Source organism: Dreissena polymorpha, chromosome 11 (genome assembly GCF_020536995.1).
Source record: "Dreissena polymorpha isolate Duluth1 chromosome 11, UMN_Dpol_1.0, whole genome shotgun sequence".
Classification (NCBI taxonomy): Eukaryota; Metazoa; Mollusca; class Bivalvia; order Myida; family Dreissenidae; genus Dreissena; species Dreissena polymorpha.
The window spans coordinates 34,262,400-34,285,022 of record NC_068365.1 but is presented as its reverse complement, the minus strand read 5'-3'; the positions used below and the strand labels follow the sequence as shown (position 1 = coordinate 34,285,022).

At 34.3% G+C, this 22,623-nt stretch overlaps 1 protein-coding gene across 2 annotated transcripts; it reads right to left on the bottom strand.

Moving 5' to 3' along the window:
* Nucleotides 1–5,122: 5,122 nt before the first annotated feature.
* Nucleotides 5,123–22,563, bottom strand: LOC127851419 (coiled-coil domain-containing protein 28B-like). 2 transcript variants are annotated; one of them, XM_052385201.1, is made up of 7 exons: nt 22,361–22,563; nt 16,997–17,140; nt 14,506–14,605; nt 12,672–12,692; nt 10,541–10,601; nt 9,388–9,410; nt 5,123–6,364 (listed from the first exon to the last, which is right to left on the bottom strand). In XM_052385201.1, exons 1-7 carry the CDS (start codon nt 22,401–22,403, stop codon nt 6,316–6,318), a joined length of 441 nt encoding a protein of 146 aa, XP_052241161.1. In that variant the 5' UTR covers nt 22,404–22,563; the 3' UTR covers nt 5,123–6,315. The 2 variants fall into 2 exon arrangements, with proteins under 2 accessions (XP_052241161.1, XP_052241162.1); XM_052385202.1 differs by lacking the exon at nt 12,672–12,692.
* Between the last annotated feature and the right edge of the window lie 60 nt (nt 22,564–22,623).

Sequence of the window (22,623 nt, the reverse complement as noted above, 5' to 3'; positions counted from 1 at the left end):
ATATTATGCACACTTAGGAGGAATATAGCTTACACGCTGTGATTCATTTCAGCAAGAATAGTTATCATAACTAAACCCGTTTTAAAGTTTAATGGCATTGTATGCAACTTAAAAAAAATACAATTTATTATTAATATAATATGACAATCAATCGTAAAGGGAAGGCATACGTGTTTCTTTGTTAATAAAATTGTATGTATCGTTGTTAATACCGTTTTCTGTTCGATGAAAAAAGCTGAAATAACAAACAGTTATTCAACAAAAAGGCAACTATCTTAACAAGAAACGTATTAAAAAAAAACACAAACCAATAACGTTCATATGTGACTTATAACAAAACCAGACCTTTGTATGGGGATATCCCTATCAAAACTACGTGAAAGTAAGTTGAAACGCAGTTTCATATCAGTTACTAACACAGAAACAATCGCTCATGTTTATTGATATTAAGAAAAAAATTCGTTTTGTAGGTAAAAATACTATGCTTCCTCTTTAAGAAGTATTACGAATGGAAGCGGCACTGCCGCAGACGGCATATACCAACAAGAGAGCAGGGTTCTGAATGGCGTCGTTTATCTTTGAATTAACCTGATTCGATTCAGCCTTCCCAGTTTTGCATTTACTTGCAAAATGTTCACAATTGTTGGTCAGAAGATCATAATTTCCCCACTTAGTAGGGTTGGCAACCAAATCCTCCGCGTTTTTAGCAACTGTTTCCGGTGGAAGACAATGTCCAGGTGGGTATTGTATTCGGAAAAGACGCCTCTGACCTTTATTTGTGAACTGCATTATGTCTTCGAGTCTCGGCTTTGCGTCCTGTTTGTTCTCGCCTCCAAAATCGGCGACGCCTTTTTCATAGCCAATGAATATGCCGTGGTGAGAGTATTCAACACCGCTTTTATCGCCAGAAACTGCAATATGGTCACCGCTGCTCAAAACCCTGAATAAAACGCAATATATTTTGTTTAATGACTGTATGATTGACAAATCTACAAGGAAGGCACATGAAAGGAGTTGCACAATTGCTCTTTACTTTATGTTTTGTATTTCTATCACATTATACATGAATGAAAGCTCAGCAATCCAATTGAATTGATTGGAACATTATGTTTTTTCCACAATTTGTATACATTATAGGTATACATTTCAAATGAAATAACTTATTAGCTATCCAATGATGCTGTAGTGAAAGATTAAAATAACAACAACACACAAAAAAGATGTATCTCAATAGATGTTTGGAATATTCTTTTTTAATTTCAAGTTTGTTCTATATGTTTTTCGTCCTGATAAATCAAAAATTAAAAATGGTCTTAAAGTAATGTACGTATTGAATTGGGACATAAACTAATCCGCATAATTATTAATATGACATGTAAGAATGTAAATATCATAAATGGCTTTCTACATTATAATGAAACAGGCTACATAGTGTTAAAAGAATAGAAAGCGAAAGTAAGTGTCAAGATTGTGAAATTTAAAATATGCTGTTTACTGCGTTTATTAAAATATTGATAAGCAAAGCCGGATATATTTTAAATCTACATCTGAAAAACACTCATGCACTGCATGTGTATCAATAAACGTTTTTTGTGTAAATAACCTGTACTCGTTGATTTCCTCTACTTTGGCTGAACAGACCCCAAATCCTGAGTTAGCCATGAACATCCTATGATATTATGTTTTTATAAACAACTATTTGGTACCAATAAAACGTTTGTTTATAGTAATACGGTGAAAATTATAATGCACAGATCAGTTGAGTAGCACGAACTTAAAGACACTAACTCCACTTATTTTTACTACGTGAGATATCTATAGGTATATAAACAATAGGCACTATAAGTCCCAAAGACGCTCACCTTAGATACAAACGAACTGACCTGTTTTGTGCAGCCAAATATATCATTAGAACAAATGGTCTGACCAAGTTTCATGACGATTGAGCTAATAATGTGGCTTTTAGAGTATTAATAAGGTTTTACTATAGCAATATAAGAATGAATTGCCCGCCCCCTGGCGGCCATGTTGTTAAACAGACCGAAACCATTTTTGGAAATCATCCAATATATCATTAAAATAAATGTTCTGACCAAATAAAGATTGAACAATAAATGGGTGCTCTAGAGTGTTAACAAGGTTTTACTATAGCCACATAAGTGTCCCGCCTCCTTGTGGCCATGTTTTTCAACCAACTAGAACCATTTTCGAACTCGTCCTAGATATCATTAGGACAAATCCTCTGACCAAGTTTCATGATGATTGGACACTATGTATTCGGGGTGCCGTATCAACAGGGTTTTCATGGGCTTACACACGGGCTGGACAATATGGAAACAAAACGTTACAAACGTTAGTTTTGCAAATATCTCAAGTTATTGAAATACATTTGCATAAATCTTTAGTGCATAAAAGACAGTTGTTTGTGCAGTTTGTGCCGATATTTTAAGGTAGAAGTTCCGCACTGTTTACTTTCTAGGTTTGGTCGAGAGTCCGGTTGACACTCAAGTGCGCTCCATGATATTTACACCGCGTTGATAACAAAAGTTTAATACCGCTGTATACCCACGGACTCTAGATAGTCATTAATATACGCTCCTTGGTATACCGTAATTACTCAACGTTTTCAGACACTTAAAATATAACAGTTTTATTTTTCGAAAATGTAGATACGTAAAAAAACTAAAACAGTGCATGTTTTCAAAAATTTGGAGACACAAATTCAGGTGTCCAAAATTATAGTTCATTGAAATAAAAGCTTGAAATCAACTTGCAATAATTCTCTTGTGATTACATTTTCATTTTCTGCTTTCAAAATAATAATTACAACTTGACAGCTTTGCTAACTCTTGTCGGAAATGGTATAGAACACAAAAGTAAAAAAAGAAAACAGTCTGCTTCCTAAATAGGACGACACTGTTTCAAATGCTGTTTTGTGAATCCATGATTTTCTACCGGTATACATGGTTATGCACCCAATTATGCAAATTTGATGGTCCATTGCCCTCAGGCATGCATCTGACAGGTTTTATTCCCTTAATCCAGTTGTAAAATATCCATGATCGAAGTGGCACGAGATAAGCAAAAACCGGGCCGAAGTCTGTAGAATAGCGCGGTTAAATATACTGTCCAAACATTAAGAGACATTCATAAAAACGAAAATCCTTATTTCCAAAACTTTTTGAGTCACGAAAAATAACTTATTTTTGCTAAAAAATAGGGTGTCCGATAACTTAGAGGAATTGATATTGTGTACTATAATACGTATAGTTCAGATAAAACAAGTTTTTAAAGCGCCCTCCTATCAATAAGTTCATTTGAATTGTAACAGCAGTCCGACTCTACGACAAATCATTTATTTTTCCGTGATTGCAAATACCTTTATTTCATATTAACTGGTTCTTACAAAACAGTTTTCTTCATGTGTTCTATTAATGCTTTGCTTACTGAAATGTGCACAAACATTGTCGACATTAGCGTTGCGACGATACCAGCACGTTTTCTCCTATTTATTGCAGAACCCCAAGTGGTTCGTATGAACAAATCTGCTCAAAACTAATTTAATTAGTTGGTACTGTGGTTCCACTTCTCAGCCAAGATTTTAGTTTTGTATCCATCAATCTTTTATCCGTTTTAAATGTATGTTAGTAAGATCTTATATGTTCTTTTAAAGTGAGCAGCTCTGGCGACAAAGATATGCAACTGGTTGGAACGATTTTAACAGCTTTGAAAGACGTTCACCGTACGAGATGCGTTCTGGGAAAACAGCTTTATGCATGTGCGCACAGGCTTATGATGGGCGCAGCTTACTGCCTAGACAGGATTTTTGTTAATAAATAACTTACGTTTAACTGCAGAGGTTAATTAATGTTTATTTTACTATTTTTATCAACAATTCGGTATAATTAAAGAGCAAACTGTTACGAAATGTATTGGTCTACATGTAACAATTGTCGGCACTCACTGTAACAGGAACATTTGCAAATCTTCCCCGTTGCAAATCGTAATAAATCAAGGTCTACACCAAACTCATATGAATACGTCGATAAAATATTATGGTCGTGGTCAAATTTAGTGTGTTTGTGGTATCATTTATCCCGTCAAAATGGTCAACGAACTAAGTGTTCTCTTTGTTTATGCGACTATGAAATCAATTTTTCAAAAATAGCATAGTTTAATAAATGTTAAAATGACTGTAATACAAGTGTTATGTTATATGTACAACGTACAAAACACATGAATACAGAAAATTGCCTGTTGAGCATAGGTGTGTAAATACTATTATTATCAAGAATGCAGACACATTATTTGTTGAGCAAAACGCTCGATTATTTGATGTAACGCAAGTGATGCTTAAATAGCGGTACTTGAACAGACATAACTTTGGCCTATCGTCTGATAACAAGGTTTATCTACGGTTTAATCTTGTGACAAAGTTTTAAGACGCACATGATCAATAATCAAACTCAGAGTTTGGATATATATTATCATAAAGATGCTGACCAAGTTTAATCAAAACGTTATCATAAATGTGACTTCTAATGTGGTTAGATGGGTCTTAGATTTTACCAGGTGACTTAGTTCTTGTGATGCACGTGCCCCAGATTTAAACTTGGCCGAGATATCGCAAAGAGAAACATTCTAACCAAGTTTCATTTAGATTGAGCAACACACGAGACCTCTGTTCATGGATTACAAGATTTCAAACGATTTGACCTCGTGATCTGTTTTTGAATACATGTGACAAAGATTCGAACTCGGCCATTATAAGGTCTAGATAAACAGAATTCGGAACAAATTACACCAAGATTTGAAGAAAAATAGTTCCTCTAGTGTGATAATAAGTTATTAGTTGACGACTTTTGACCCACGAAGACGAAAGAAGTACATAAGGTGACCACATTAGCTCATAATGAGAACTTTGAGCTTGAGTGAGCTAAAATAAATGCTAGATATCATGCTCCCGCTAAAGTCAATCGTATCTTGAATGGAAAACAAATGGTTTGTTGTTGCCGTTTTCATCCATGTTTTTCATATTGTCAATCGATATTACACAATTGATCTGGCGTATAAAACGCTGGAACATATTTTGGGTAAACAGTTTAAAACCTGAACAACTGAAATTTGCTTGTCCTCTCTTTTATTTTCTATAAATATGTTGTACAATGTTATTGAAGCATTAATGTCAGTATAAATGTTTAAAATAAAGGAATAGTTCTGCAGTTACAAATCCTATTATCAATCTAATGTTACACATTTCGGAAAAAGACAACTAGTGAGATCAAGCTCTGCACATTCTCTATTTAACAGTGTTAAGATATCATTTAAGGTCCCCAAAAAATTTTTTTTTACCTTCTGGTTTTCAGATGATGCGTGAAATTGTGTTATTATTTAATAATATTTGCTAAATGCTGTCAAAATCCATGTATGTGTATTGTATATTGTGTATTGTATTATGTGGCTTGCAAAACATAGTTAGGACTTGTTTTGCTATGTCTTATATTTATGTTTAACAACTAAAAGTTAGTTTACTACATTTTATATCATGCAAACAGTATGTACATGTAAACAAGATTTGAATAACCTAATCTTCATAATATTTTGAGGAATTCTTTACCAAATATAATTAATTTTAACAAAATTGCAAACGCAGTTGATATATGTTAACAGAAAACTCAAACATTTGTATTGAGTTTAAATGTGTAAGAAAATAATTAATTTATGGTTACCGACACTTGAAACTAGGAAGCAAACAACCTATTTCACTATAAATGTCAGATAAATATCAACATCATAGATAGTCCACACATGTTCATTAATTAAAATGATTAATAAATACTGGTTTGTTGCTGTTTATCCCATGTATTTTAAATTTAATACTACGAGAACACAATAAACCGCATATATATGTACAAACAATTCATTAATTGAATTGAATAACTAGTTAACAATACAAAATAATTTAAAATTCATATAGTAGAGTAAATACGCAAAACACATTTGCATTGAATTGAATAACTAGTTAACAATACAAAATAATTGATAATACATGTAGAAGAGTAAATTCACAAAACACATTTGCATATTTCAGCATATTCTTTGTGAAATGTCCTACATAATAATCAAATAGTTAGGTAGCAATCGTGCATGACCAACCGAAAATACCTTTAGAAACCCCTTAACGGGCAAATCTAGTCAATTTGTTGGAAAAAAGTATGGTGCAATCACAATATCACGCCGATCATCAGTGCTTAAACGTTGATGTACAGTCCAACACAGAATACCATGATCCATATTCTTCCCCCGACGTGTTGTTCATTTTCTTCTTTGACTTTCATAGCCATGATTTCTCTGCACTTGCTGACTTGTGACATGTTAAGGATATAATGATACTGTTAAAAAATGGATTTTACTTGCCAGGATGAGCATTGCCCTGGGGAAAAAAGGGGGGGTTGATGTATGTGCGTAAAGTGTATTCCCAGATTAGCCTGTGCAGTATCAGGGCGATGCTTTCTGCCTAGAAAACGACGAATATAAGTGGAAAATGTCAGCCCTGATTGGCTTGTACAGACTGCACAGGCTACCCTGGGGCCATACTTAACTCATATGCATTACGCCTCCTTTCTCCAAGATCGAGGACATTATTGGTGTAGATCTATCTACAATATACCCAAAATATACTATTCACAACAAAACTTTCACTCAACTCCACATGACATCAAATACAAACATTTTAGAGTTACCGGTTGTTGATAAAACATAACAGGTGTTAAGAAACACATCTTTTAAATTAATAAAAAATATATATTTATATTAGCTTTTGTATTATAATTCTCATCTAAACTGTCCCCAGCCAATTTTAAGTGTGTGAACATGACAATGGTAACAATATATTTATAATGCAGGTAACGTATTACAGGCAGTGGTTGATACAAATTCTTGATATGTCATTTGCATAAAACACTTAGCCTGTAATTTGTTTACTTGTCAAAGATCTATTATCACGAGTTTAAAAGTGAAAACATCAATACATCAATTACTTCCCTTTACAAATTGTTGAAATAAAGTAGAGCAGAGATGTTTTGTATAAGTTTTTATAGTAATTTACTCACTCAAAAATAAGGTTTAAACAAATGCTTTAAAAAAAATATAACTTGCAAGAGACTTGTTGGCACATTGTTGATAGTGCTTGTGGTTATTTTACAAGCTGAATTATGCACAGGTTGGACATTGGGTCTTTAAATGTTAAATTACCCTATGCTAAAGAGGTGACATACTTTCTTCACATGGTGAACATGAGTGGCATGGCATTTCGTAAAAAACACTAGGAATGGTGAAGTCACAGTCTGGATAAGTTATTTTATTATCAATTTTAATATTTGACCTGTTCTTGTGGCATCTTTGAGGTAATTAAATGTTTTTGCAGTTGACAAACGGTCTCATCATCATGACTATTGGAGGTAAGTTAATTGTTTTAATTGCTTTATTATGGATGGGCTAACAGTCTAGAGAAGCTGTTTTATGGCCTAATTTTACATTTGACCTCTAAGTGTGATATTGACCTTTGAGATAAGGCAACAGATGTTACACATGACATGCTGTCTCCGCGTGTTGAACATTTGTGCTTAGTTATTTTTTTAATAATACTGAATTACAAGCAGTTGTTTTGCCATATTTGACATTTGACTTTAAATTGTAACCTTGTCCTTTGACAGTGGCGTAGCCAGACCCAAATTTTAGCCAATGCAGTATATTCGGTCATTCCAGGGGTGTACGGAATTTTTTTTTATACATAGAAACAAAGAACGTCTCTAGTGCATTTTAAAGACCATTTAACCCACATTTTATACCTAAATAATCTGAATCTTGGACGCTACATATGACCGTTTAGTATCAATAAAGTTAACAAAAAAAATTGCTACAAGTTTATTGTTAATTTAAGATTATGTAACCATAAACAGTGTTTAAAGTGACAATGGTGTAAAAGGCTTTACTACAGAAAAATAGTCATATAATTCACTTGAAGTCAGATAGAAAAAAAAATTATACACCCGATTCTAGCTCGGTACGTTCCGATGTCCAATATGATTACAGCATCGAAGTGTACAGTGCGATGCATTGTTTAATATACGGATTTTCCAAATCATTTTGCTGAGCCAATTTGGCATCAATTGAAGTTATTAAATTGAAATAATTACCTGCCTCAACATGAACCATTTTACACAATGAATATATTTTTTGTGAATATCATAGTGCTTAAAATTCATTAAATTGCCTAAATTTCTAATATTGATTTATTTTTATTCTTTGACAAAAAAAATTCTGTTTTTCCTTGTAATCTCAACAATGCTCTGCAAATTTTAGCCCAGTCAACTGCCTTAACTTGCCTGAGCGTGGCTACCACGCTGTTTGAGAGCAAAAGATGTAACATCTGAGAACTCTTTTTTTAAATGTGAACATTTCTGGCTAACTAGTATATAAAAATTGCGAATGACTGACAAGTTTCAGTCCAGACGAGAAATTTTATGGCAAAAAATTTTATATTTGACCTCAGAAAGTGACCTTGACTTTAGAGGTAGGGAGACCGATTTTAAGTTTACACACTCTCTCCAGAAGGTTATTTGGGGTAGGTTATTTTAAAATTTCATGATGAATACCCTGTAATATCATAAAATAAGAGCCCCCAATAAGCCTCTTTTTACACATTTTACCTTCGACCTTCGAAGTATGACGTTGACCTTTGAGGCTTGAATTTTATGTTCGGTGTTATTGATGTCTCTTGCTGGTGAACTTATGTGGTAAGATATTTCAAAATTGCAAAATGAATTATACATTTACAAGCTCGGACGCACACACGCAACTGTGCATGCAAAAAAACTTGACTTTTGAGTTGCTATATTGAGCTTTCAGTATGCAGACTCGCAAACATGAAAAAAGCATAATGTTGTTTAAGTCCATTATATAATAACACTTGTTTAGCGTTGAAATGATTTTTTCCCTCTGACAGACTGATTCAACCATCTTTAGGCTTCTTCATTTAATTCAATTTAGAATGACACGCATACTAACTTGGATGCATATATGTAAAAGCTTTAAAAAGAAACAAACAATAACATTTTTTTGATGGCATGGTATCCTTAACTTTTGCCCTACAAACCATAAGTTGTCTCCATTTCTTCACAGAGGTATTTAGCATATCAAAAATAATGATGTCAAAGTATTCCCTATATATCATTCAGACAATGAAATGGTCTACTATTACCGGCCAGCTAACCATTCAAACAGGGCAGGAAACAATCCAGCAAAAACTTTAAATACATATTAATTTTGTGTGTGGTAGGTGGCTGTCAGAAGGATGACCTGAAATATACTGATACAAAAGGATACATTGATGAACTTAGATCCTGTAACTGAAAGAGAAAAGAAAAGTGATATTATGGGCATTTTTCGCTGATGAATTGAGCTGAAAAGAATTAACAGGTCAAAAGAGTTAGTTAAAATGTGGTTACTGACCAATTATCTGCAACTCATCTGGCTACCAGTTGTTTATAAAAATGCATATTATATTCAATATTTTACGTGACTCACCCAGTCATCTAAGCCGAAATGATCCGTAAAACAAAATAGTGTCTTTGTGTCGTATGAACGAATCTGCACTAAAACTACATTTAGATTCACATCGAATAATTGCTGTCGTCAGCTGTCAAAACCAAAGTACGGTTGATATTCAAATGCATTATGTTTCTCTTGACGGGATATTGTTTTAGTAGGTTGATGCTGTATTAACAAATTTAAGTGTATATTAAGTGAAAACACCAAAAATAACCAACGGCTTCGATATACACCTATAAACAGTTAGATGCCCATAATATCACTTTAACTACATGTATTAGCTAGCTAGATGAATGTGGGCAACATGTCTAGCCCAGTGTTATGCTTCATGAACAAGCTGTTTAATATAATCTTCAATGATACCATGTGACTTGACATTTGAGTGAACATGACATTAAATTGGCACTTCATTTATGTTGTCACTCATGTTTCACTATTTTCCAGTGATAACCTATTGTTTTCACAAGCACAGATTTCACATAGAACCTTTATATTGTATTCATTGGACATTCAACCCATTTCGACTACTTCACTTATGTGCTTTCATTGACTTCAGTATGACACTGTTTACACATATGCAATTTCTCCCTATGAGGAACAACCTATACACACAAAATATAATTACAGCATCTTTACAGACTAAGTGTATCAAAATGGAATTACTTTCATCACATGCAACTAGCTTGGGGCATGTGATCAAAGTGTCGTACCAGATTAGCCAGTATGTGCAAACAGGCTATTCTGGGGAGACACTTTATGAAAATGCATTAAGCCATATTTTCCCAGAGGGAGTCTCAGTTACTTTCATTGAAATCATGTGATAATTTTGTCTAAAATAGAACAGTTTGATATTTTTCTGGCATTCAAAATCGTATATTCTGGCTATTGATATTAAAATCCTCTGTTTCAAAAAAAGTATGGTCAATACCTTTCCTATCATCTGGCTGATGTTTTCATAATGCCTTACTCTGGCCTCCTCTGATGCCATCCTGCAATCACAACCATTTAATGTTAAACCATCAGTAATCTTAAACTGTTATGACAAACGTTTTATATCAATTAACTTGTAGCCTTAATTCAAACAAAGTAAATACATGTAAATATATTTCCAACCACAATACTAATTTTCAACACACAATCATAATGTAACAATGCAATTTTGCTGATAATTTTGTCATTACAAATATGTTTTGCTGAATTCTTTGCTTTTAATTTGAGACAATACGGATATGTGGGCTTATAGATACTTAGACGTAAGATTTTTTCAAAAAAAACAACTTTAATACCCCTGCACTAGAAGATTATTCAACAAGCTCATTGTAACTAGCCTACATTTTTATACATTTACAATATATAACTCACATTCTTAATAATTCAGATTTATAGAAATTGGTTTCATTTTAAGTCCATTAATGCAAATTTACAGAATATTGTACAATATAATCAATATCTATGTTTATAGTTTTTATAGGCATATGCATGTAGCAAGTCAGAGAAATCAATGATTTGGAAAGTGAATAAAAATATCACACCACCAAATACGTTGAAGTCTACCGAAAAGGCATTAATACATTTTACACAACACAAAGGTTTGTTATATAATTTAGAATCAAACAAGTGAAATCACACACGCAACTGGAGTGTGGATCTTAAGTATACCAAACTGAGAATTGTGTTTTTTCAGAAAAAGCAAATAATATAAGTAAATGTGAATACACTAAAGCCAGCAATATTGTGATGTCAAACTGATTTTGATCTTTTTTGTTTTAGGTACTTGAAGTAATATTACACAAAAAGATAAGTTTTTAAAATTAAAACACACCAAACTAGTGTGTTAACAACGCAAATGTTGATGCCGCATGACACAAAATGCACGATGCTCAATGGTCAAAAGGTCATCACAAAAGCTCATCATGAGCATATTGTGCTCAAGTGGGATAAAAACAGCTTAAAATGCTTTGTTGTGATTAAATTATTTATTTTAATTCAATTTCAGAAGGAAAAAAATCCAATAGCATTATGTGACAGTCTTCCTATTAAAAAGAGGGCCTGAAAGGCCCAAAGTTGCTCACCTGAGATACAAAGGAACTGACCTGTTCTGTGCAGCCCAAAATATCATAAGAACAAATGTTCTGACCAAGTTTCATGAAGATTTGACTATAAATGTGACATAAAAGAATGTTAACAAAGTTTGACTATAGCCAAAGATGGACAAATGCCCTGCCCCCTGGCGGCCCTCCTTTTCAACAGACCCGAACCAATTTTTAAACTCTTCCAAGATACCATTGTGACAAATCTTCTGACCATGTTTCGTGACTATAATACAATAAATGTGGCCTCTAGAGTGTTAATATGGTTTTACAGCCTTATAAGGAAAAATGCCCCGCCGCCTGGTGGCCATGTTTTTTCGACCAACCGGAACCATTTTCTAACTCATCAAACATATAATTGGGACAAATGTTCTTACTAAATTTCATGACCATCAGACAATAAATGTGGGCTCTAGAGTGTTAACAAGGTTTTACGAAAGCCAAATAAGAAAAAATGCCACGCCCCCGATGACAATGCGTATCCATATATATATTGAGAGTCTCAAATAACTTTAAAGATACATGTCGAAATGTGAAGTCGCTGCTAGCTTAAGAAGAAACACTGATTGTGAAATTAGCTATCCAGAAATTATTCAGTTTGTGCCATCATTCATTCATTGACAGTTGAAAGTAGATAAACCTTCTTGGCATCCTTTTTGCTCTGTTTTTTTTAAACGTTTTATTTTATATCTATCATTTCCAGAAATAAAAAAAATCATAGGGAGAACTCTGGTTATAATTCAAAACAACAATATGATGTGAGTCAACTTTCTCACTTGGGAATAATATGATTGATAGTTCCCTTTTCAAATGTACACAACCCGTTTACACAGTTTCAAAACATGCGGATGTCTTCATAAAATGACTGGGTCTTCCAAAAGTATGTGATCTATAACATATAAGCATTAATAGATGAAAGTGAAATACTCAAAGTCTATGTAAGCTTAAAAGCATATTACTTATAGTTACCTGTCTTTGAAACCCTTTTCACTGATAAAGCAAGGAAATAATATAGTTTTTATAAGACATTTATTTTACTGACAATTGATATTTGTTAACATAACTAGTACAAACTACAATGTACACAATGTGTTTGGCACTTCACAATCTGAATTAGTAATCTTGGATTTTTTTAAATAAGCATCGTAAATGTACCCCTGGAAAAGATTCAAGGACTGTTAATGAACAGGTTGTAAACTGTTTGTGAACATCATGCACAGTACATGAACTCACAACATTGTATGTCATTTTCAAGAAATGAATTATGGACTCAAGTTTATGAACAGTTCATGCACTCACAACGTTTGGATGTCATGTTCATGAAGCAAATTATGAACTTAAGGTAATGAATCAAATAACAATCAGATTCCTTCTTAAGTAATATTACAATAATTCATGTTTCAAATTAAAAAGACATTTTACTTTTTGCTTTCAGTAAACAGCCCATGTTTCCTTCCTTTCAAAAGTGGACACTTAGTTTAAAACTACGTTTGAATGGGCCACACTCTTGAATAACTCAATGAATGTGCATAGTGTCATCCCAGATTAGCCAGTGCAGTACATGCAGACTAATCTGGGATAACACTTTCTGTCTCAAACTAATTTTTTCTTCCTTTATGCTTAAAATACCATAAAAGCAGAAAGTGACATCCCTGATTAGCCTGTGCGTAGAAAACAGGCTAATCTAGGAATACACTTTACGCAAATGCATGAGGCCGTGGTTTCCCACAGCAAGGCTAAAATTAATTTAGAATCAGTAATTAATCTTGATTATTTTCAAGAGCCAGTACTCGCTTACTTTGAAAAGATCCAGAAATCATGAGTTGGGATCAAATACCAATACAGAAACGACCTAAAACGTTCATAGTAAAGAAAAGAATAAAGAATTTTCTTTATTCTTTATTCTTAAGTAAGAATTGTTGGTGAATACCCGCCCTGGTCACAAGGAAGTCCACTTTGCAACTGGACAGCCCAAGTTTTCAGAGACAAGGCACCATACAACAAGAGATGTCTACACAAAATATATGCCCCTCTCCCCGTCACAAACACACACACAAACTACTTCATGACTTTTGTATGAAGTAAATCCCTTGTAGTTATAATTCAGGCAGCAATTAAAATTATAATATGTTTAATAAAACTACCTAGAATATGTTTGTTGAAAAGAACATGTTAAAATTTAATGCTTAAACGCATTAATTTATGGCAGCACCATTATGTATTACGATGTTCAGATGGTGTTTTATAATAACTGAAAGTCTGCTTAATTTAGGATTGTCATAAGGGGTTTAAATAGTATGCAAACTGACTAATGTTAATATATTACTATGTTATGTACCCTTGTGACCTTGACTTTCACAGACTTAAGAAAAACAATCAGCTTATTCCTCTCCTCCTCCAAAGTTACCTTCATCCCATTATGCATGATTGTAAGTCAAAAGGTTGCAAAGGTATCATGCTGAAACAAAATGACCCACAGACCAAACATCAAACCAAACAATCATCCAACCAACTGACAGACGGATGCAAAGCAATATACCCCCTTCTCTTTGAAGTGGTGCATTAAATACAAATATATGAGCCCGCTCTGGGAAAACCGGGCTTAATGCATGCACGTAAAATGTCAGGGACAACACTTTCCGCATTCATGCAATTTTTCCTTTAAACAGTCTCTCCAAACGAAAATCCAGTCTGGGCGGAAAGTGTCTTCCCTTATTGTGCAGTCCACTCCGGGACGGCACTTTGGGCACATGCATTAAGCCCCATTTTCACAGTGCCTGACTCATACACAATTAACCCCTACCTCCTGCGGTCCTGCTGCAGGTCCTGCTCAAAGTGCAGCTGGGCCAGCCTCTCCTGCTTCTCTCTGATCTCATTCATCTTCTCAAACATGTTTGTGCCTCCTGTATGGGAATTGTAGCAGTTAGTGGTTTTACTTGAAGACTGGCTTTACTTGAAATGGCATACCCTTATGGGAAAGGCAGCAGTCAGTGTGGCTGGTGTCACATGACTAAACAGGAATTTTAGCAGTCATTAAGGGTTTCTTTACATTACTTAATTGGAATAGTAGCAGTCAATAAGGCAGGTTTTACATGAATAAATGGCATTTGGTTATTGTGATTTTGCCACCTTGCACATGGGTAAAGTACAGTGAGTAAAAATGGATGAGAATAAATGATAACATGGTTACCCCGCTTGTGCAACCTTACAATGAATACGGTTGGTTTTAAATGAAATTACATTAGAATATGGTGTCCACCTTGCCATCAAGAAGTTCAGGATACGATCATAAGTCAAGATGCTTTCTCAGAAGCTTTCTAAAGACACTAAGTACTGGTTTCTCCCAGGAAACTGACACAACAGCGTCTACAGTATCTCATGGTTTCTTATGCAATCCAGCTAAAATAAATAGGGAAAAAACCTAAAAAGTCCAAGGAAAGCCATTAGAAAGATAATACAATATACATAATTATAATTCAACAGTCAACAAGTTTTTTAAACAAATCATCTTGGTTATTATAATTATAACTTTACTGACACATGTCAAGGCCGGATTGACTATTTTCTGTGGTTTATGTTCACTGACTGTTCTTAAGATAATAATTCTTCTTCCATTTTATACACTTAACAAAAAAAATAAAAAATTGCCTTAACTGAAGTGCAAAATCCATCCACCAGAATTCAAACTGATTAATTCTGGGGATTCATAAGATATCAACTCAAATGAAAACACCACTTTCTTGCGCCAGAAAAAATGTGAACATTTGAAGCTTTGAGACTGCTAATGCTCCACAGTCAAGAAGGTTAGACCACTGTGACTAACTATTGTCAATGAGGAATATGAATACTTTAATTAACATTATGTAGACAATTACAGACTACATAAACAATTAGGACAATTTTACATATGTAAGGTTTATTTATTTAAAAGCATTTTTTGAAAGTTTGTTGTTAAATAAATAAAATAATGGTCATATGATTAGTTGCTTGGCATAGTTTCTGACCATATATTAAGTTGCATGTGTAATAATATAATAATCATAATTAAGTAGTTAATACTATAATGATCATTTATCTAGGCAATTGAAGACAATCATTTTAAACATCAAATATGTGTTTGTTAATATTTACTTTATGTTACAAACATTTTAGACAGTCACAATACATTATAGAAATTAAAGTAAGCATGTGGTTATAAATATATATTAAAATATAACATAAGATGAATATATAACAATATAACATAAGATGAGCAGAGAAAGGAAGAGATATAATTTCAGGAAACAATTGATCCAACCCATATCTGTCTTTTAAAATGGTGGAAAATCAGTTTGATTATACCATGCATAATTTCAGTAGTGGCCTTACCATCAAAACCTGAAAATAGTGCAATACCAATAAACCAAGTACCTTCATAACTCGTAGTTAAGTATGCTTTGACAATAGAAATCTGAGATAATGAAGTTAAACTAGATAGTATCAAAAATAAATTAAAATGAACATGTACCACTGTAAACACAATTCATGTAGGTAATGTGCGAGCCATCAAAACTTGATGGGAAGTTATAAATGTTAAAACTTTGCAATTAAAAATACTAAGTATGTACATATTTAACAATACAGGGTAACATGTATAGCCAGTTGTTTGTGTACATGTAGGTCTACAGTCCTACAGTCTTCATATACTATTGTTGTGACAAGTGTTTTTGAAATATAATTATCACTGATCTTCTATAGATAAACAACAACATTTTAGCTAATTCAGGTATTAAATGAACCATTCAAAAAGGACTCCTTATTTGAAACATGTAGTTTTAATAAAAAAAACATTCAATATATTTTCTTGTACATTCTAGTACTTTACACTGTGATCAGATCATATGAAATGAGGGCTGCCCATCAACTGGTTTTTGAGGCACACAATAGTGTGTCTGAAAAATCATTCAACAATTTTCTTCAATCTCATCAAAATAAAATCCAAATATTCACTTTTTAATAGTTTATTAGTCATAGATATTACCAAGAACCCATAAGGCCATGGACCCTTAATTGTGGATGTTGGCTAGATTTTTTCTGAAAACTCATAATAATGTCATCTGTACGAAGAAACAAAGGTTTCCGCTTAGACTGGATTGTTTATTAAAAGAGAATTTGTTTAATCGTAAAACTCTATAAAATAAAAGCTGAAAGTGTCGTCCCAGATTAGCCTGTGCAGACTGCACATGCATATCTTGGACAACACTTTACACATGCATTTAACCCAGTTTTCCCAGAGTGTGTATTAAGTAACTCACCGAAGGCTTGGATCTTGCCTGAGTGGAAGTCCTCCAACAGCTGTAGCAGTCCCTGCTCCATCACTCTCACGTCCGCCACGTCTGTCAGGAAGGAATGCTCCTTGCATGGCCGCTGGCTCACAGATGGTGGCGCTCTTGCCTGACCTGCAGTGAATGCTGCTGCCATGAGGCTGACCAACCAGCTTTCATTTATAATTGATTAAAAGCCCTGAGTAGTGGACACTTACCATAACAGGTAGTCCAAATAATTGTACTAGAATGAAACTGTCACAAACTCTGATATCCCTTTGAGTACCAAGGTGAATGGCTGATAAATGGGAAGTTGTTCCCAGAAAAATTTGGTTTAAAGGGATCTTTTCACGCTTTGGTAAATTGACAAAATTGAAAAAAGTTGTTTCAGATTCGCAAATTTTCGTTTTGGTTATGATATTTGTGAGGAAACAGTAATACTGAACATTTACCATGCTATAATATATCCATTATATGCATCTTTTGACGATTTTAAAACCTAACAAGAGTGCCAAACTGTCACAAAATACGCCCGTTCAAAGGTTTTGGACACCATGCTCAATGCTTGAAATGCGTTAAGTGACCTCGAGACCTAGTTATTGACCCGGCATGACCCATATTTGAACTTGACCTAGATATCATTTAGATGTAACATCTGACCAAGTTTGGTGAAGATCGGATGAATACAATTTGAAATAGAGTCCGGACAAAGTGGCCCCTTTGAAAATGCACTTATTGACCCTATGACCTAGTTTTTGACCCGGCATGACACATATTCGAACTTGGCCTAGATATCAACTAGATGCAACTGCTGACCAAGTTTGGTGAAGATCGGATGAATACAATTTGAATTAGAGTCCGGACAACAGGTTTTGGACACCATGCTCAATGCTTGAAATGCGTTAAGTGACCTCGAGACCTAGTTATTGACCCGGCATGACCCATATTTGAACTTGACCTAGATATCATTTAGATGTAACATCTGACCAAGTTTGGTGAAGATCGGATGAATACAATTTGAAATAGAGTCCGGACAAAGTGGCCCCTTTGAAAATGCACTTATTGACCCTATGACCTAGTTTTTGACCCGGCATGACCCATATTCGAACTTGGCCTAGATATCAACTAGATGCAACTGCTGACCAAGTTTGGTGAAGATCGGATGAATACAATTTGAATTAGAGTCCGGACAACAGGTTTTGGACACCATGCTCAATGCTTGAAATGCGTTAAGTGACCTCGAGACCTAGTTATTGACCCGGCATGACCCATATTTGAACTTGACCTAGATATCATTTAGATGTAACATCTGACCAAGTTTGGTGAAGATCGGATGAATACAATTTGAATTAGAGTCCGGACAAAGTGGCCCCTTTGAAAATGCACTTATTGACCCTATGACCTAGTTTTTGACCCGGCATGACCCATATTCGAACTTGGCCTAGATATCAACTAGATGCAACTGCTGACCAAGTTTGGTGAAGATCGGATGAATACAATTTGAATTAGAGTCCGGACAAAGTGATGCCTTCCGCCCGCCGCCCGCCGCCCGCCGCCCGCCCGCCCGCCGCCAAGGGGTTTCACATAATACGTCCCGTATTTTATACGGGCGTATAAAAATTATAAAGCGTTGCAACGCGAAACGATTGAATAAGTTGGAGAGTTCTGTTTTTGTCGTTAAATTTTGTGAAACTACGAAGATTGCTTATATAAGGTATAAAATACGTATAACATGTGTTCTCGGCGGAATAGCTCAGTAGGTTAAAGCGTTTTTACTTCAGGACTCTGGCAGGACTCCAGGGGTCACTGGTTCGAAACCTGCCCCGGGCAATGTTCTTTTCCTTTTTTAAATTTTATTCTTGATTTTTTACTGGAGCTTTTACGATCCAATGTTTACATTTATCAATATAAAGCATTTAATGAATAAGTTAAAAAAATGCCAAATTCTGTGAAAAGGCCCCTTTAAAATGCAAAACACAAAATTCCTTTTATGTTTGAGAACTACCTAATTTTAAAGTAGTGTACCATGTTAAATATCCATAAGCTATGCCACTTTGAATTATCTGGCTCACAATATTTTGAAACTCTGCGATGTACATGGTGTTCGAAAATTATGAGAAAACAAATTAATTACCGGTATGTTTGTTTTTCAATAATTTTTGGAATGAAAGCAACAAATCAATATGCAAATATTTTATTGTGTAATAATCTTCTTTTTCTGCTTTGAAATAAATACAACATCACATCTTTGCTTCCTCTATAAATATATCAATAGAAATAAAACCAAAACAAACAAGAGCTGTCAGAGGACAGCGCGCTCGACTATTCGAGTGCTTGACAGTATAACATAAGCCATCATGGGGAAATTGTTCATATACAATAATTTATTAGACAATTTTTATTTATTTTTTTTGGGGGGTAGGGGGGGGGTGAGAGGGGGGTATAATGTGGGGTGTTGTAAATTTTAGAAAAAAAATTTTGGGGGAGGTGGGGGGGTAGGGGGATGGGGGGTGAGAGGGGGTATAATGTGGGTTGTGGTAATTTATTAGATGATGTTTCAAAAAAAAAAAATCTTTTTTTTTTGGGGGGGGGGTGGGGAGGGGGTAGGGGGGTGGGGGTTGAGAGGGGGATATAATGTGGGGTGAAGTAATTTATTAGATGATGTTTAAAAAAAAATTGGGGGGGGGTGAGGTTTGGGGGGGGGATTCTTGTAGGGGCGTGGGGTATTGTTTGGGTGGAATCCATTGTGGTATTCAGGTAAGTGTTGTTTTGTCAAAGTAATAATAAAATGTGATCATAAATAAAGAAGTAATGGCAATTTAAGCAACATGTTCAATTATCTAAGTGTAAAAGGGGCCATAATTATGTCAAAATGCTTGATACAGTGGTCTGCTCTTGTTTATAGGTTGGGGTCATGTTGGTAAACAAGTATGCAACATATAAAAGCAATGTATCAAAGGATATAGGAAATATTTGGGGTAGTACGCAAACTTTAACATAGATTTATCAATAATATGCATATTCTAAGTATAAAAGGGGCAATAATTATGACAAAATGCATGATAGAGTTGTCTGCTCTTGTTTATAGGTTGGGGTGATGTTGGTAAACAAGTATGCAAAATATAAAAGCAATATGTCAAGGGACAATGAAAATAAATGGGGTAGTACGAAAACTTTCATATTTGCTGCATATTCTAAGTGGAAAAGGGGCCATAATTATGACAAAATGCTTGATAGAGTTGTCTGCTCTTGTTTATAGGTTGGGGTCATGTTGGTAAACAAGTATGCAAAATATGAAAGCAATATGTCAAGAGACAAAGAAAATATTTGGGGTAGTAATAAAACTATAACATTTGCACGCAGACGCTAACGCTAATGCTAACGCCGACGCCGGGGTGAGTAGGATAGCTCCCCTATATATATTTCATATATAATAGTCGAGCTTAAAACAATATGAAATCTTTTCAAATGATGTTGCGTGAAACTGTAGTTTTTTACCAGTACATGTGGTTATTTATCCAAATAAAACAAATGTTATGGTCCGTTGACCTTAGGCATTCATCTGCCTGGTTTTATGACCTTAATAATTAAGTTATAACACATAATGGAATCAGATAAAGACAAAACAGAGCAGAAATGTGGTAAAACAGCACTTGTAAATATATACTGTCAAAAAGTGTTGAGTCATTTAATTTGGACAAAAAGCCGTATATCCGAAATTTAGGGTCATGAAAAATACCTATTTGTTCTAGTAAAGGGGGTGTCCAAAAATGTTTAGTGTTCGCTTGTTTTTGATGAAAAATCACTTTTTAATTTATCAGTATGACAATTTCCTGGCAGAATGGATTTTATACCTTACAGGATAATTTGTGCAAACTGCAGAGCTAAGCTTTTTGGGGTCATTGGGTAATACCCTTCAAAATAAGAACGAATTGGGTAATGGAAAAATAGATTGGGTAACCAAACGTATGATACCAACTCATATAAACAAGAATATCAGTGAAACTGATGGATGCTCCCCGATGATGCGCTTTGTCAATATATGTGTTAATAAACACCTAAAACAATCTATTATTAGCCTCGGTGACCTTGACCTTGACCCCAGTGACCTCAAACCTCATCAAAAGGTAGAGGTCCATGCAAGGTACCTACATGCAAATATGAAAGCGATTGGTAAAGTATTGAAGGCGCTATGAGAAACGGTAGCAAAAGTGTGAAAGAAGGAAGTCTATTATTAGCCTCGGTGACCTTGACCCCAGTGACCTCAAACCTCATCAAAAGGTAGAGGTCCATGCAAGGTACCTACATGCCAAATATGAAAGCGATTGGTAAAGTATTGAAGGCACTATGAGAAACAGTAGCAAAAGTGTGACGGAAGGCAGGAAGGAAGAAAGGAAGTATGGAACTACAAACTGGCAACTATATGCTCCACCGAAAATATTTTCGGGGAGCATAAAAATATTCGGGTATTTACACCAAAACAAACAATTGAATTGGGTAATTGCAATAAAACATTAATTTAGCTTCTCAAAAACTTCTCTTCCTTAATAACTCTAAGTTTTCGGAGACCCTCTTTTTTAGCAAAAATAATTATTATGGCCCAGTACTTTCGTTTCGGAAACACAACAAACGTTAACCCCATCAACAAGTTCATCTAAAATACTACTGCAGATGTCTAGGGAACAAATCATGGGAGTTAAAAATTTCATTAACTTTGCCCTTTGCAATTGTTTCGCCATCAGATTTAGATTTATTTGCCACGACAAAGGAATCTATATATTTTTGTATATTATTTGCGTACCTTTTCGTCTGCCTCGAGATTTTTTTGACTCGCATATTTTATCATAAAAACGCTTGGTAAATGTAAATTAAGACTTGCTTCTAAAAAAATTGCTTATCCACCCTTTTTTATTGTGTATTTATGCAAATATGCAGCTTATCTGTAGCTCTGAAACTGTCTGACTTATTAGACAACAGGAATACTGTTGTATCCATTTTGAGTCAGTGGTAATTTTCATAAAAATGAAAATTTTTATTCATAAAAGATTGTGAGAAAACTTTTTTCTGAAACAAACTACATTATGTGTGATCATTCTATAAATTCAAGTGATTTCATGCCATCTCTGTACCCACAACTCAAAAGAGACCCACGACTCAACACAAACAAGTCAATGACAGAAGTTAATATCTGAAACAAAACCATCTACACAACTATTAAACAAGACTTTGTTTCTCTTTCCAATCTTACCAAGCAGAATGTTTCAAACGTTGAAATAATTTACAGGTTAGTCAACTTAGTGCAAATGCTATTTCTAAGTCTAATTTTGTTAAAACAAATAACAAAAATGGACATACCTTTCGATTTTTCTGGACTCTTATTTGTTTTCTTAGTTTCCATTACAGACAGTTTTAATCATAATATTTTTATTTTCTAAAAAATAATTCCTAAAAACCATAAAACTATTTGTCTAAATTCGCAAAATTACATATTTGCCAAATTAATTTATCTTTCATAACAAATGGGTTTATTTTTCATAACAAATTTATTTGTAAGGGGAATAACTAAGCTCTGCTGTCTGATTCGTTCCACATTCATACATACCTTTATGATTCGCCAC